We start from the raw sequence: 17184 nt of genomic DNA, 5'->3' as shown, positions 1-17184 counted from the left end.
AGAAAATTAGGCATCGAACTACCTCAAGATCCAGCCATCCCACTCTTGGGCATATACCCAAGGAATGCTGATTCATACCATAAAGATACATGCTCAGCTATGTTCATAGCAGCACTATTTGTAATAGTCAGAACCTGGAAACAACCTAGATGCCCGTCAACGGAAGAATGGATGAAAAAAATGTGATACATATACACAATGGAGTACTACTCAGCAGAGAAAAACAATGAAAACATGAAATTTGCAGGCAAATGGATGGAACTAGAAAAAATCGTCCTGAGTGAGGTAACCCAAACCCAGAAAGACAGTCATGGTATGTACTCACTCATAAGTGGATTCTAGATATAAAATAAAGAACAATCAGACCATAACCCATAGAACCATGGAGGCTATATATATAGCATGGAGGCCCCTAGGACGACTGTGGCTTATAATAAATTTCAGTTTTACTCAATTATTGAAAAAAAATAGCCAAATGAATGGAAACACATGAACTATGAACCAAAGGTTGAGGGGCCCCCAGCTGGATCAGGCCCTCTGAATAGGTGTGACAATTGATTGACTTGATCAGTTTGGGAGGCAACTAGGCAGTGGGACCAAGTCCTGTGCTCATTGCATGAGTTGGCTGTTTGAAACCTGCAGCTTATGCAGGGACACTTGGCTCAGTCTGGGAGGAAGGGACTGGACCTGCCTGGACTGAGTCTACCAGGTTGATCGCAGTCCTCGGGGAGGATTTGTCCTGGAGGAGGTGGGCATGGGGGGTAACCTAGGGGTAAGGGGAGGGGGTGTGAGGGGGGAGAATAGGGGAACCCGTGGCTGATATGTAGAACTGAATGGTATTGTAAAATAAAATATATATTAAAGAAAATTAAAAAAAAAAAAAAGAATTCAAGGAAGGGGCTGGAGAGATGGCTCAGCGGTTAAGAACAGTGGCTGCTCGTCCAGATGTTCTGAGTTCAGTTTGCAGCAACCACATGGTGGCTCACAGCCATCTCTAGGGAGATCTGACGCCCTCTTCTGGCATAAATGCATACGTGCAGTTAGAGCACTCATCCATAAAATAAATAAAGATAAGAAGGAAAAAAAAAAAAGAAATCAAGGAAAATGCACACACCATGTAAAGATATGAATAAACTCCTTTAAAAAAAACAAGAAAACACAAAGAGTGTAAGGAAATGTATAAAACTGTTCAAGAACCAATAACGAAAGTAGAATCGATAAAATCCGAACTGAGGCAATTCAGAAAATAAAAAATTTGAGTATTTGAACAGGAACTACAAAGGCAACCGTCACCAAGAGCCTCAGTACTGGTGGCTTCCACATTATTCTTTCACTCCTCCAAGAGACCTTTCCTGCCCAAACCTCTTAGAGCAACCCCTGACTCACAGTGTCTACTTTATTGTATTTTATTGTTAGCTGCAATTTTTTAACTAATTAATTTACATTTTGCTACCTTTCTTCTCTTCTTTACTCTAGAACCTAAAAGCTCCGAGACTGGGAAACATGCCTGGCATTTAACTACTTGTGGGATGCATGCCTAATGACTTACAGATCCAAGTACACAAACTTAATAAAGCCTGCATTATTACCGATCATCTCAGGTTGTAGGACAGATGGCCCTTTGAATGACACAGTGCAGTCCACTGGCCTATTTTAAGTTTAGGATGTGCTAAATGCCAGCTTTGCTTGGGCAAAGCCTCCAGAACAAAGCTCACCATTTCTACTTTGATGCGCTCTGTGATCTTTTCAGTAGCCTCCTCATGAGCATGGAACAAGCTGATGATGCTGGTGTTATCAGGGTCCAGTATGTTTCCATCTTCATCTCTGACAATCAGATCGAGCTCAAGGATTCTGTAAGGCAAGAACCGGAGGTGACACTCACTGTAGAGGCCTTTAGGGTGTCTTCTGCAGCAAAGGGTTGATTAAAAGCTAAAACCTCTAGGAAAAGGAAATGGCTAACTGATCAGTAATGGAAAACTAGGGAGTGGAGTTTAAAAGTGTATCGTTTGGGGGCTGGTGAGATGGCTCAGTCAGGAAAATGTTCTTTCCAAGCAAGGGGACCTGAGTTAGAGTCTCTGAAGCCACAGAACAAAAGCAGGTATGGTGGCAGATGCTTGAAATCCCAGCGCTGGAGAAACAAGCAGATCCCTAGCGCTCACTGGCTGGCCAGCCCAGACAACTTGGTGAGTTCTCGGCCAGTGAAAGACCCTGTGCAACACAAATAAATGAGAACCAGTGGATGGAGCCTGAAGAAAGACACTTCAGGCTGTCCTCTCACCTCTGTCTGCATCTGCACACATGTGCACCTGCGTACATGAAAACATGCACACACAGAGATAGTATGTAGTTTTGGCATGTCTAGTAAAATATCTCCATGAACAAAATAAAACGTGGAAAAATAGTGTATTTCATGTGAAATAAATCAAGCCACAGAAAACAGAACAATGACAAACACACACGGAGGTATTCCTATGTCATTCAACAAATATGTGAAAATGGTTGTTGGGGTCAAACAATCGAGATATAGTGATTGCTGCCCACTGCTTGCTCTTCAGCTGCTTGGCTTCAGGCCACAGGCTTTCACTTCTTTGGTATTGATCTGTGTCAACAGCACCTGTCACTCTGCCTGTCACCGGAGATGCCAACAGCACTGACAGGAAACTCACAAGCATCAGCTATCTTCAGCCGTGGTACCCTCACCACCCCCAATCCTGAAAAGCAGGTTCTGTTAGTAGTCCCATTTTTCAGATTTAAAAGAGACTATGAAGAGGGAGCTAGCTAGTTTTCTCGAAATCGGTGTTAATACAAGCTAACACAGCTCCCTGCCTGCTCTCTGAACCTCTACTGTAAACTTTTTTGCTCCTCGGAGCAGTGTATGGATTGGGCTGGGAGGAGGAGCCGGTTGGCAGGTTGTAACTTGAAGTTCCTCTTGCACTTAATGCTGGTTAGAGCGTGTCAATCATCCATGCTCAGAAGAAAGGTCAGAAGAGCTGGAGGTTCAGAGAAGGCCAACAGTCATCTTGCTAGGTCCCATCACAACATACCAGACTTCAGAAGGACATCAAGGGCAAACGAAGGAGATTACGTCTTCACTCTTATTTAAGCACCAGAATTGGAGGCACACCTTGCATCTCATCCAAATACAAACAGGAGAGAGCCAAGGATCACCCATTTGGACATTCATTAGGAAATTAACTCCCAGCTAGACATGACTCATAACATTGCATGGCCATGCTGGCCAGACAGCGGTGCCAACGGGGATAAATGCTCTCAGCTAATGCTGAGCAGAGGCTCGTGTGACTCAGAAAAGATGGAGCAGAGCCGATACATAATTTAGCTTCGAGATCTCTCTAGCTCTTCCCCTCAAAATTGATCAAAGTGGATTCGGTTCTGAAGAGAATGAATTAAAACATCCTCCCAGGTCCAGCTGTCTTGGGACTTTGAGAAGTCATTTGAGGTTTTCCCATTGCTTGGATATGGAAGAGCTTGCTCACTGTCATTCTCTCTTAGAACCTGGGAGCAGCGGAGGCTGTCTTTCAAGTGGACACCACTGTGCTGAATCAGCATTTATTCATTTTGGGGAACGGGGTGTTTCCATGCGGTCTCCTCGGGAGGGAGCCCCATTGCTCTCTTCTGTTCAAGAAAGTAATACTACAAATCTGAGGAGGGGTATGAAAGGAAGCCCTCCCCCACCCCACAAATATTTTTAAAAGAAAGAGAATAAAGGAGACGTAAACTAGATTTTGCCAAGCTCACTATCACACCTTCCATTTGAGTTAGCTCAATCTGAAGAGCCAGCACCTCCGAAGACATGCTATTGAGCATGCGCTGCTCAGACATTAGCCCGAGCTCTTCCAATTTGCGAGCGAGAACTTCCTCTTGGTGATCCAGCTTCTGCTTCAGCTGCTTTTCACTTAATCTTGCTTCATCTAGTTCCACTTTCAGTTTCTCTAACTAAATCAGGAGAAGAGAAAGAGGCACAACCTTTGAACTCAGAGCTCCTTGAGCTTCCTTTGCCTTTCCATCCTGAAAACTGTATTTAGAGTCTATACCTGATTTTCCAGATGCTACTCTACGGAAACTCACTGGATCTCAGTGACATGAGCAAAGCACCTCTCCCTCCCCACTGCAGTGCTGGGAACTGAACACAGGGTCTTGGGTTTGCAAGTTAAACATCTCTCACCAAGTTACATCCCCACCCACTAAGCGTCTTTTAAACAGTGACCTATACTGTTCTAGAAATTCAGGAATAACCCACACTAGTCACCCAAGTAGACCTGGTTTGTTTCGAGGCAACTGAAGGTGGTATAACCAACCACCAGGCAGCTGTAAAGAACGGGAAGCAGTCCTCATCCCCAGCCCTTAAGAAGAGACATGGGTAACAACGGCACAAGCGGGTAACCTGATCAGAAGACCACAGCAGTGTGATGATGGTCTGGACTACAGGGACAGGAGCTACCGAGAGAGCTTATAGGTCAACTCTTGGAATTCAGTGACAGATTCAACGTGAGAAATAAGACAAAGATAATGAGTAAACCTTGAGAATTTTAAAACAAATGGTTTGAGAATATCAGCAACACCATTTTTTAATATTTACTCTTTCTTCAATAAAAAGGCCATCTTTATAATTATCTTTGCTTTACCTAGTCCCAAATATTTCCTCTATCATATCTGCTTAGGTAATTAGGGCGTCCGCTAAATCCATGCAGGAATGAAAGACAAGAATACATCATTTCCAGTTACCCATGTCTCTAATCAGATTAGCTGCAAACAGGATTACTACCTGTCAGAGTTACAGGCAAGATGATTCTGTATTATACAAAAGCATTATTTACTTAAATATGATTTCACCGATACCATTATTCAAATGGAAAATTATGTTGTAGTTTAATAAAAATTATAGGTGGAAACAGACATGGAAAACTATTAAAAAACACTATAAAAATACTAAAAATTAAAAAACAGACTTCTGAGAAAATAGGGCATTAAAGAAATCTTATCAAGTTTTCATAGAGTAGGATCTGAAAAACTAACAACAACAACAACAACAAACCCCCTCCAAAACAGGGCACAAACTGCACATGAAGAGAAGGATAAGCAGAGCTCTAGACTTCTTGGAGGAAACTGGAGGTCCAGGGCAGCTAGGGGTTCTGAGAGTGAAGGGCGCTCACTGAACAGCTGCCCACTGTTTACAGCGGAGCCAGCACATGAGGAATCAGCAGATCATGGCACAAGTTCAGTCCCGGGACTTACTGCCCGACAGCCGCAGTTGAAATAGCAGCTGACAGTTTCTAGCTCGTATTCCGTTCAGTGTCCTCAGTTTGCCAGGCAGCCATTAGCATCCTGTTCCGTCACCATGGAGATAAGATGACATCCTTCACAAACTTTGTTCGGAAACTGGATCTTCCCTAATTTTTTCTTTCATAAACACTTGTTTCGCCTCTAAAGCACATTAACTCACCAGACAGTACTGGTTTGTATGCGGAGTAGCAGCACATTACTAACTGCAGGAACTGCTACAGGACTAGTTAGTTCTCTTGTAAGGTGAACCAACCACATGCTATAAGGAGGCCATACTGATCACCAATATTACAAATATTCCAAAAACAAATATTCAATACCCAATTTAAATAATTAAATAATTAATCTCATGTCATTAGAAGGCTAGTACGTACACAAATTCCTTTCGTAGCTTATTTCCCAGTGTTTCCACTCAGAACATGAAGCTAGAGGAAACTGATCTCTGGCCTTTGTGCATAGCTAGTCCTTGAGCAGCCCCCGCCCCCATGCTCACAGGCATCTAAACAACACAGGCTGTTTTGCGGACACAGATCCAAACCTTGTTTTTCAGGCCGCTCACTTCCCGCCTGTGGCTTCTGTTCAGCTGCATTTCCAGCTGCTCCAGCTGCGTCTTCTGCTGTTGTTTCACAGTTTCACATTCACAGCTCAAACTTTCCAACATCCGACTCCTGAGCTCAACTTCTCTTTGTAGGGCATACTTCTCTTGGTTATAATTCTGAAAACACACTTCATTGCATTAAAAAACTTAAATCATTAGGTATTAGTTAGCATCTTAAACTGGCTCATACCTGTTTCATTTGCTACCATCCAAATAACAACCACCTGTCAACTTGGGGATAACACAGTTATCAGTTTTTTACTTTTCTGGGGTGTGGGCAGGGTTACACGCATGTTCACGTGGACAAGCACACATGTACATGTGTGTTAGTGTAGGCCAGACAACAGCCTCAGGTGTTGTTCCTCAGGCAATGACCATCTTATTTTGGGGACAGTCTCTCACTGACCTAGAACTTGCCTGCCAAGTAGACTAGGTGGGCCTGCCAGTGAACTGAGCCCCAGGGACCCACCTATTTCTGCCTCTCCTGCACTAGAATTGATAAGCATGTACCAACATGTCAGCTTTTCAAGTATGGGTTCTGGGAACTATACTCAGATAAGCATTTTACCAAATGAACTATGAGCCCAACCCTGCTTATCAGTGCCAATGAACCCCAAAAAGTGGAGATTGCAGTGGCCTCAAAACAGTCAAGCTGAAGATAGAAAGGCGCTGGTCCCAGGAAATTACTGACTTCTGCTTCCCAATCTGTGGTCTCTGGTGCCCTGACAGCCAGCAGAGGAAATGGTAATGGAGGAAGCATTCTCTGGATTCCAAATTCAATGAACCTTCATACTGATGAGTGATAAAACTTTCCTGAAAAATTCTTGCACTTGGCTAAATATCAACCATCATGGTAGCAGCCAAGTCTTATCTCAAGCTCATCAAAAACTAGGAATTTTACTGATTATTAGGAAAATTACCTTTTACTTAATATAGTACAACAGAATCTTTCCACAATTAAAGTCCACTTGAGAGACAAGAAAAAGTAAAGGGATCTTTGGTAGTGCAATACCAGAATCACTGTACCCACCTTACAAAGACAGTCAGCTGTCCTCCCAACAACTGTCCATTCCATTCCATGCTCACTTACACAGCCAGCAAATGTGCCAGGTAACAAACCCAGAGCTAGATAAAACATGGCGCCTAACCTCAAGATCAGTCTAGAACAGACACACACTTAAAAACTGTCAGTCACAGTGATCGGTACTGAGGACAAGGGTGGGCTAAGAGGAGGCTTTTTTTTTTTTTTTAAGAACTAGATCCTGCAAACACTATATGGAGGACTAAGGAGAAATTTAATTCTACTTAATATTATGCAAAGAATCCCAAGGAGTTATGAAGTGATTAAAAGAAAAGCTCTCACGTTTATGCCTTCAAGGAATATGCATATGCCACAATCTTTTTTTAAAATTTTTTTTATTTATTTTATTTTACAATACCATTCAGTTCTACATATCAGCCACGGGTTCCCCTATTTTCCCCCCTCACACCCCCTCCCCTTACCCCCAGCCTGCCCCCCATTCCCACCTCCTCCAGGGCAAAGCCTCCCCCGAGGACTGCGATCAACCTGGTAGACTCAGTCCAGGCAGGTCCAGTCCCTTCCTCCCAGACTGAGCCAAGCGTCCCTGCATAAGCTCTAGGTTTCAAATAGCCAACTCATGCAATGAGCACAGGACTTGGTCCCACTGCCTAGTTGCCTCCCAAACTGATCAAGCCAATCAACTGTCTCACCTATTTAGAGGGCCTGATCCAGCTGGGGGCCCCTCAGCCTTTGGTTCATAGTTCATGTGTTTCCATTCATTTGGCTATTTTTTTTTCAATAATTGAGTAAAACCGAATTTTATTATAAGCCACAGTCATCCTAGGGACCTCCATGCTATATATATAGCCTCTATGGTTCTATGGGTTATGGTCTGATTGTTCTTTATTTTATATCTAGAATCCACTTATGAGTGAGTACATACCATGACTGTCTTTCTGGGTTTGGGTTACCTCACTCAGGATGATTTTTTTCTAGTTCCATCCATTTGCCTGCAAATTTCATGCTTTCATTGTTTTTCTCTGCTGAGTAGTACTCCATTGTGTATATGTACATTTTTTCATCCATTCTTCCATTGATGGGCATCTAGGTTGTTTCCAGGTTCTGACTATTACAAATAGTGCTGCTATGAACATAGCTGAGCATGTATCTTTATGGTATGAATCAGCATTCCTTGGGTATATGCCCAAGAGTGGGATGGCTGGGTCTTGAGGTAGTTCGATTCCTAATTTTCTGAGAAACCGCCATACTGATTTCCACAGTGGTTGTACAAGTTTACATTCCCACCAACAGTGGAGGAGTGTTCCCTTTGCTCCACATCCTCTCCAACATTGATTGTCATTGATGTTTTTGATTGTAGCCATTCTGATAGGTGTAAGGTGATATCTCAGAGTCGTTTTGATTTGCATTTCCCTGATGATTAAGGATGTTGAGCATTTCTTTAAATGTCTTTCAGCCATTTGTGATTCTTGTTTTGTGAATTCTCTGTTTAGCTCTTTAGCCCATCTTTTAATTGGACTGTTCAATATTTTGATGTCTAGTTTCTTGAGTTCTTTATATACTGTGGAGATCAATCCTCTGTCAGATGTGGGGTTGGTGAAGATCTTTTCCCATTCTGTTGGCTGTCTTTTTGTCTTATTGACTGTGTCTTTTGCCCTGCAAAAGCTTCTCAGTTTCGAGAGGTCCCATTTATTAATTGTTGTGCTCAGGGTCTGTGCTGTTGGTGTTTTATTTAGGAAATGGTCTCCAGTGCCAATGCATTCAAGAGTGCTTCCTACTTTCTTTTCTATTAAGTTTAGTGTAACTGGATTTATGTTCAGGTCTTTGATCCACTTGGACTTGAGTTTTGTGCATGGTGACAGATATGGATCTATTTGTAATCTTTTACATATTGACATCCAGTTATGCCAGCACCATTTGTTGAAGATATTTTCTTTTTTCCATTGTATAGTTTTGGCTCCTTTGTCAAAAACCAGGTGTTCATATGTGCATGGATTAATGTCAGGGTCTTTAATTTGATTCCATTGGTCTGTATGTCGGTTTTTATACCAGTACCAAGCTGTTTTTATTACTATAGCTCTATAGCAGAGTTTGAAGTCAGAGATGGTCATGCCTCCAAAGGTTGCTTTATTGTATAGGATTCTTTTAGCTATCCTGGGTCTTTTGTTTTTCCATATGAAGTTGAGTATTTTTCTTTCCAAGTCTGTGAAGAATTGTGTTGGGATTTTGATGGGGACTGCATTGAATCTGTAGATTGCATATGCCACATTCTTAAGTCCAAGTGCCCAAAACAGAGACTCCAAGACAGCTAAAAATTCTTTTCAAGTATGCACCATAATTCTGACTAATATAATCCTTATTATTTCAACAACTGAGTAGACTTACCACTATGGCATTATCTATCGGGTGGAATGTTTTATGAGAGCCTATATCACCATGACTAAGAGATAAGAGACAGTGCATAATGTCAGATGGCAAAGGATGTTATATAGTGGAACACGGGAGAACCTAGAAGAGGAGGCTTTCCAAGGGAAGGGATGTATGACCAGGTTTTCAACATAGAGGTAGGAAAGCTCATGGATACCAGATGCTGTGATGCACAGAACAGAGGGGAAGCATGCTCAACAATCACATTGTGCCAGGCATCCAAACTCGAGCACAGCAGCAGACGTCATTTGCATCTTATCTGCAGGAGTTATGTTCCAGAACCCCAGCCTGATGCCTGGATCCTTAAACAGTACCAAACCCCACAAATAACACACACCCCTCCTCCATATAACAGTATTTATCCAGACAAAATTTAATTTTAAATTTGACACAGTAAGAAATTAAAGATATAACCAATAATATAAAGAGCAGATTAAAAAGTTATGTGCCATTTTTCTCTCAAAATCTTACTGTTCTTATGATGTGAGACAGTGTAATACCCACATGACAGAGATGAGGTATGGCCAGTGTAAGGCCCGATGACACAGTGTTACATGATAATGACCTGACAAGAAATCGTTGAGAGGAGCACCGTCTGCTTCGGGATCTTGGACAGTGATTCCTGTCCCAGGCGGGATGCAACCACTTCAGCTTTATAAATTCTATGATACGGAATTCCCATGTATTATTTACGGACAACTGTACTGTAAAGTCCAACTGCAGATGGGGGAGTATGTTAATGTCCATGCTGGAGTCATGGCAATTGCTTCAGTTCACTATCTGATAAAAACCCACAGCATGACGGTCTATCAATCCCTACTGAAAGAAAAACAAAACAAGGATGCTTTACTAGCACCCAGATGTGTGGGCCCCGGCCCACCACTGAGTGGCTGCCGCCTTGCTTGCCGACCCTGACCAGAAGTCCTCCCTATTCAAATTCCCTGCCGGTTTCCTTCTCACCTAACTATCACCAGAGGTTCTTTGTTCCTGTATCCTGCATTTGGTGTAAACAGCTTAGATGCAAGAATGTAGAACATTCCCTAGCCAACTTCTGCCCTCCGGGGATCTTCCATTGTGCTGTAAGCCTGTATTTAAGGTTTTCTCCCTTTTTCAATAAACGGCATTCGGCATTCAGCCATGGCGAACGACCCGCTGTCTCTTGTCTCTTATTTTTTAATCTGCAGCCCCTCGCTTGGACATGGTGAACAGGTATTGGTAAAGCGGGCGTTACCATAACACAGATGTTCCTAGTAAGCATTACTGTTTGAAAATGAAATGCTCTTATATAATGCTTTGAAATAAGAGTAGAATGGGTGAAAAGGAAAAATACTGAATTAACCTTTACTTTCAGAGTGTTGTTACCTAAAAACCATTTACAAACTAAACACAGAATGAAAACATGCTAAGGTTAAAAAAAGGTAATTCCTTCTAAATGTTTTTTTTTTTTTTTGGTTTTTCGAGACAGGGTTTCTCTGTGTAGCTTTGCGCCTTTCCTGGAACTCACTTGGTAGCCCAGGCTGGCCTCGAACTCACAAAGATCCACCTGCCTCTGCCTCCCGAGTGCTGGGATTAAAGGCGTGCGCCACCACCGCCCGGCCATGTTTTTTTTTTTTTTAAATATAAGATAAATATCCTGTCATCATAGAGCCTTCATCCAGTAACTGATGGAAGCAGATGCAGAGATCCACAGTCAAGCACCAGGCCGAGCTCCAGGAGTCCAGTCTAAGAGAGGGAAGGGGGATTCTATGAACAAAGGGCATCAAGATCATGATGGGGAAACCTACAGAGACAACCAAACCAAGCTAGTGGAACATAAAGACTTTAGACCAACAGCTCTGGAGCCTGCATGGGACTGGACTAGGCCTCTGCATAAGTGAGACAGTTGTGTAGCTTGATCTGCTTCAGGGGCCCCTGGCAGTAGGATCAGGATCCATCCCTGGTGCATGAGCTGGCTTTTTGGAGCCTACCACCTATGGTGGGACACCTTGTTCATCCATGATGCAGGGGGAGGGGCTTAGTCCTGCCTCAACTGAATGTACCAGGCTTTGCTGACTCCCCATGGGAGGCCTTACCTTTTCAGAGGAGAGAATGGGAGGGTGGGTTGGGAAGGGGGGCTGGGGGGTGGAAAGAGGGAAGTAAGGGGGATCTGTGGTTGGTATGTAAAATGAATAAAAATTTTCTCAACTAAAAAACAAACCATAAGACAAGGTAGGCTAGAGAAGGGATTATGGGGAGGGACAACACAAAGACTTTTGAAAGAAATGACTGTAAAAGCATCCTGACATGTATACATCTACAAAAGGAGTTTAAATAGTGTTTCCATCTAACTGGGGGCAGGTGCAACATCCAAATCAGACATCATATACTACCAAGTAAAACCTAACACCAGAAATGGGTTACATATTTTTGAGTTGTTGGCCAATGGGGTCCCACACATGCCCACCCCCCCCACCCCCCGCAACATTACAGGAAACATTACCAGTGCTATTGATTATGTGTACTCTAATAACATTTGCCCGAAGATCAGAAACCAGAACAAGCCACTAGATAAACATACATGCCAGGTAGTAGTGGCACACACCTTTAATCCCAGCACTTGAGATCTCACAACTTTAATCCCAGTATTTGGGAAGCACATACACCATTAATCCCAGCACTAGGAAGGAAGTGACGGCTGGGCAGAGAAAGGTATATAAGGCGTGAGGAGAAAGGAAGTAAGGCCCTTTTCGGCTGGAGAGCTTTTCAGGCTGAGGAGTCCCAGAGGTAAGACATGGCAGTGGCTTGTTCCTTTGTCTCTCTGATTTTTGAGCATTTACCCCCAATATCTGGCTCCAGGTTTTTAATTAAAAGACCAGTTTAGGAATTCGTGTTACAATTGGTTGCCCTCCACAATTTGCCATAAGACCCAACATGGAGAAATCTAGCTGGCATCCAGCTAGAAGCTTCATCCTATTGGCTAGTGTTCATAGTGATGAAAAGTGCTATGTACAACATCAGAGGAGAAAAGTAATAATCGATCTTACCCACCCACAAGCCCAGTGAACCACAATTTAATGACTTGCCTACAAGTTAGGCCTACTGGTTCAATAGTGGCTTGAATGTTAGGGGGATAATCACCCACCTTTTTACTTGGATCTGAGCCCTCCCACCTCCTTCTATAAGATGAAACCCATACCTGACTCTGTCAGTGAGGCCAAGAACCTGAGGCCAGATAGGTCATGGGCCCTAGGGGAAAACCTACCATTATTATTCTGCTAAATGAACACAGCAATGGAACAACTAATAAAATACTGCTATACCCAAAGTTCAATATGTCACTCAACTCTCATCAGGGAGGATCTCACAGTGAATGGTAATTAACGCAGAGACTTACAACAGGCAGTGAGTAAGACTCTGGAATGCTCAGCCCTAATTGGGATGTCTTATATCACACCCTCTCCTCAAGGTTCTGAGATCCATTTGGAAGAGGGGGCAGAAAGACTTTAAGAGCCAGAGGTAGTAGATGACTTCAAGGAAAGAACATTTTTCACGTACAACAGGGCAGCCGCACATATGAACTCACAGGAGCTATGACAGCACGCGCATTCACATAAAACAGGGCAGATGCACATATGAACTCACGGGAACTATGACAGCATGCACATTCACATACAACAGGGCAGCCGCACATATGAACTCACAGGAGCTATGACAGCATGCACATTCACATACAACAGGGCAGCCGCACATATGAACTCACGGGAACTATGACAGCATGCACATTCACGTACAACAGGGCAGCCGCACATATGAACTCACAGGAGCTATGACAGCATGCACATTCACGTACAACAGGGCAGCCACACATATGAACTCACAGGAGCTATGACAGCATGCACATTCACATACAACAGGGCAGACGCACATATGAACTCACAGGAGCTATGACAGCATGCACATTCACATACAACAGGGCAGCCGCACATATGAACTCACGGGAGCTATGACAGCATGTACATGCCCTTCATAAACTCCAGGCAGACAAATTCCACCACAGAGGTAGGAAGAGGGCACAAATTCCACCCCTAACCAAGAAGCTATTTGCATTGCCAGCTGCTGGGAGAGGGGAAAGCAGTTTCCCCAGTGGAGTGGCAATGGGTATGTCAACCACAACCTAGATACAACCCACACCCAGGAGTGGTCAGCCAACACAAACTGCACTCCATGGTTGTTGTTTGCGTGTTTCTTAAAGAGAGAGAAAACATGAAGTTGGGTGGGGAGGTGGAGAGAATCTGGGAAGAGCTGGGGGAGGTGGGGAAAGAACATGATCAAAATATATTGTAAAAAATTTCAAAGAATAAATGAAAACGTTAAATACAACAAAACAAAGGTAAATAAAATTTAATGAAATTAAGAAAAAAACAGATGGAATTATTTATATCACTCCCCTCAAAGCTCCTCTGTGTCAAAGGAAACCTAAACTTGGTGAGGTATTTTCAAAACAATTGTGTAACGCGACTTTATTTCCACTCTGAGGTTTGCAATCTTTGTTTTATGATCTGGCATTGAGGGCTTATCAAGAACAGAAGGACGTGGAAAAATGACAACTGCGTTAGTGGTTTGTACCTGTTATATTCCAACCTCTGAGATTCAAAGGTAAAAGACCAAGCATTTAGTATTAAACTGATTTAGTTGTTTTAATAATATTTGTGTGCTAGGCAACAGTGATGTATCAGTGAGTCAGAGGAGACAAACTTCCTCTCATGTAGTTTGCAACTCTGGAGACAATCAGCACTCCAGAGAACTAAGAGCAAATCTGACAACTTTACATCACAGTGTTTGCTCTGCTGAAATACATTTCACTGAAAGTCTGAGGTTGAGGATGGAATCAAGAAGGGCAGGGACAAGTCACTCCAGGGGAAGAAGCGTCTAGTATAAAGCCAGTGTAGGAAAGACGGAAGAAAAGTGGTTTGAGAGGTGGTGATAAGTTAGGCAGAGGCCAAATCACAGGGGTGCACACCCAAGCAAAGAGCTCAGATTCTGCCGAAAATAGAACAGAAAGCCCCGTAAGGTTTTCAGAAGGAAAGAAACGAGACTTCTTGTGTATTTTCTCATGACCACTTGGATGGGTGAAGACTGAATGGTAGTGATGGAAGAAGCTGGCAACCAGTTAGAAGGCTGCAGTTCAGTGGAAAGATGGCCATGGTCTGGGCTAGGGCAGTAGTGTCTCAGGCAGATGCTTTGGTTGTGCTAGTTAGATTTTTTTAAAAAATCAATTTAGCACAAACCTAGACACACATGGGAAGAGGAGATCTTAACTGAGAAAATGCCTCCATAGGACTGGCCTGCAGGTAAGTCTGTGAGGCATTTTCTTGGTTAATGACTGATGTGGGAAGGCTCAGCTCACTGTGGGTGGTGCCACCCCTGGGCATGTGGTCCTGTATAGTATCAGAAAACAGGCTGGCCAAGCCAGTGAGTAGCAAGCACTCCTCCATGGCCTCTACTGCAGTTCCTGCCTCCAGGCTCCTGCCCTGACATCTCTGTCTGGCAATATTTTTTATCACTAGAAGATGCACACTATTTCTCACAAATGAATGCTGTTATGAAGGAAGACTATAAAGTACTCCCAGGTATGATCTGTGAAGTAAACGGGAAGCCAAGAGCATGTAATTTTCTGGAAGTCAATAAGCAAAATTCCTTCAGGACATGGGAATGAACAATCATGGCAAATGGTTCTAAGTCAAATCAGGTGAGAACTTGGAAACTGCCCACTGGGTTTCAATGACTGCAGATCACTGGCCCAAGGGCTGTTCTGGTAGAAGTGGGCTGGAAGCCTGACTGGGATAGATTTGAGAGAGAAAGGTAGGTGATACAGGATGTGGATAAATGACATAAAAATCAAAGTGGAGCTCCAAAGCCTGATGTTCTAACTACTTTTTGGTTCAACCTCTCAAAAACACAACCTGCATAAGGCATTAAAGGCGTCAAAACCACAATCTGCATAAGGCATTAGCAGGAAGCTGTGGATGAGCTACCTGAGTTCTAAGCCCACTTCCACCACTGACGCACTGCATCAAAGTAAGTTTTGTAAACACCTTGTTTTATCTATAAGAACGGCAAAAAGCCTCTACCTAGACTCATTAAAGCTGACAACGCATGAACGCTGACTAGGCATCATCAAAAGAAATACCATGAGAGTCAATTAGGTTTTTAGACTTTCTGGGGCCACATCTTCAAAAGTAAGCACGGTGGAAAACATTTAACCTGATACATCCAAAATGTTACCACTGCAAACTCTAATCATTGTAAAATAAAATAAAATGAGATGTTCCAGTGAGAATCCATTGTGTGTGTGTTCCACTGGCTAGGGATCATGGTACTGGAGAACTCCTACCCGGAGTTTACTGAACTAGATATCAAGACCACGCGGTACCCATACTTATGAGCAGCCGAGCGGGCAGCGAGGCGGTCCGACCGAAGACTACACCGACCTGGAAAGCGACTCCTGAGAATTCAGGTTCCGGGAGAGCAGGCGTTTCGCCTGCGGCCGCCCGGTTCTCCCCTCCCCCGGCTCGCCCTTACCTCCCTCCTCACACCTCCCAGCTGCTGCAACCAGAGGCCCGTCCAGAAAGCACTGGGCGCCCGGATTCGTGACACTACATCCACCTCAGCACAGAAAAACCGACCTGTTCATTCAGCTGAACCACTGCTAAAGAGCCGGGGTTCTTTTTGAAAATTGTTCCCGCGAGAACTCGCATTCCTCACGAGATGTCTTGTCCAATCCGCGCCTCCGAGACAAACAAGAGGAGCAACTCGCAGCGACTGCGCAGGTGCGCGTGGCGCGACCTAGACTTAGGCTTTCCTCCTGGTCAGTTTTTTCCGTGAGCTGTTTTTTGTTTTTCCTAAGTGTCTGCTTTTAAGTGAATTGTGTTTCTGGGTTTTATTTATTTGTTGTCGTCTTTAGCAGCGCCATTGTAGAGGCAGTGTCGCTGGGCCCCAGAGAGGTGACAGCAGGCAGGCCAGTGTGGGACTGACCCCCCTTGTGGCCCAGCGACACTGTCAGCCCCACACTGGCCTGCCTGCTGTCACCTCCTGTAGCGAAGGCATTTCGTCTCACCCGTGCCAGGACAGTGCCACATTCCACACGGATCCTCCCAGGTAGACCCGCAAACCATCTTGCCAAGGCCACGGCATCCTTCAGTTTGCAGAGGAAATCAACGCCTCCCCCAAAGAAACGTGACCTGTCAAAGTAGTGGAACTGCTGTTCAAACGAACGCCAGCTGCTCGGCAGGACAGCTGGGGCGCATCCGTGTTCAAATGGAAATGTCTTGTAAATATGCTTACTCTTTAAAAATGTAAGCACTTGGAAATCTGGAAAGTTCTAGTACCTGGTACATGGCATAATTTCTTGTTTATCTAAGGACTTGGCTCTGTCTCTTTTATCGTCATGCTTTACTGTGCTGAATCCTCCCCACCAGTAGACGAAATTACTCCTATTGCAAAATTTAATGAAAACTTCCCTGACTCCAGTCAACCACAACCCCATTTCGTTTTTCTTTATATAACAAAATGAAAAAGTTCTTTCACTATTCAATTATTATTACTGTGATGATAATGATGATGATGATGAATTTTGAGACAAGATCTCTGTGTACCCCCTGGTTGTCTGGAACTTTCCCTGCAAGCCAGGCTTGCCTTGAACTCACGGAGATCTTCTTGTCTCTGCCTCCTGAGCTCTGGGACGTTGTAGAGGATTAGTTAAAGATGTGTTACATTTGTTTATGCTGTGGAGCATTTGTTTAATAAAGCAATGATGTGTTGCGCTCTTATGTTGCATTTG

The 17184-nt window shown here is 43.7% G+C and overlaps 1 protein-coding gene across 1 annotated transcript; it reads right to left on the bottom strand.

The window, feature by feature from the left end:
- Positions 1-1357: 1357 nt before the first annotated feature.
- On the bottom strand, positions 1358-16139 carry LOC114689173 (protein Spindly-like). Its single transcript, XM_037201285.1, has 3 exons — positions 16031-16139; positions 5840-6016; positions 1358-1851 (listed from the first exon to the last, which is right to left on the bottom strand). The coding sequence occupies exons 1-3, from the start codon at positions 16100-16102 to the stop codon at positions 1843-1845; spliced, it is 258 nt and encodes an 85-aa protein (XP_037057180.1). The 5' UTR covers positions 16103-16139; the 3' UTR covers positions 1358-1842.
- Positions 16140-17184: the final 1045 nt, after the last annotated feature.

This window comes from Peromyscus leucopus, chromosome 8b (genome assembly GCF_004664715.2).
Source record: "Peromyscus leucopus breed LL Stock chromosome 8b, UCI_PerLeu_2.1, whole genome shotgun sequence".
NCBI lineage: Eukaryota > Metazoa > Chordata > Mammalia > Rodentia > Cricetidae > Peromyscus > Peromyscus leucopus.
Note: the sequence above shows the minus strand (reverse complement) of the source record. Positions and strands in the feature narration are given on the sequence as shown.

Bases quoted from the DNA above. Each gene is read 5' to 3' on its own strand.
- LOC114689173 (XM_037201285.1), bottom strand. From the start codon at position 16,102: ATGCGAGTTCTCGCGGGAACAATTTTCAAAAAGAACCCCGGCTCTTTA. The intron at 6,017-16,030 runs GTCGGTTTTTCT...GTGTGTTTTCAG, and splicing joins TGGTTCAGCTGAATGAACAG to AATTATAACCAAGAGAAGTA.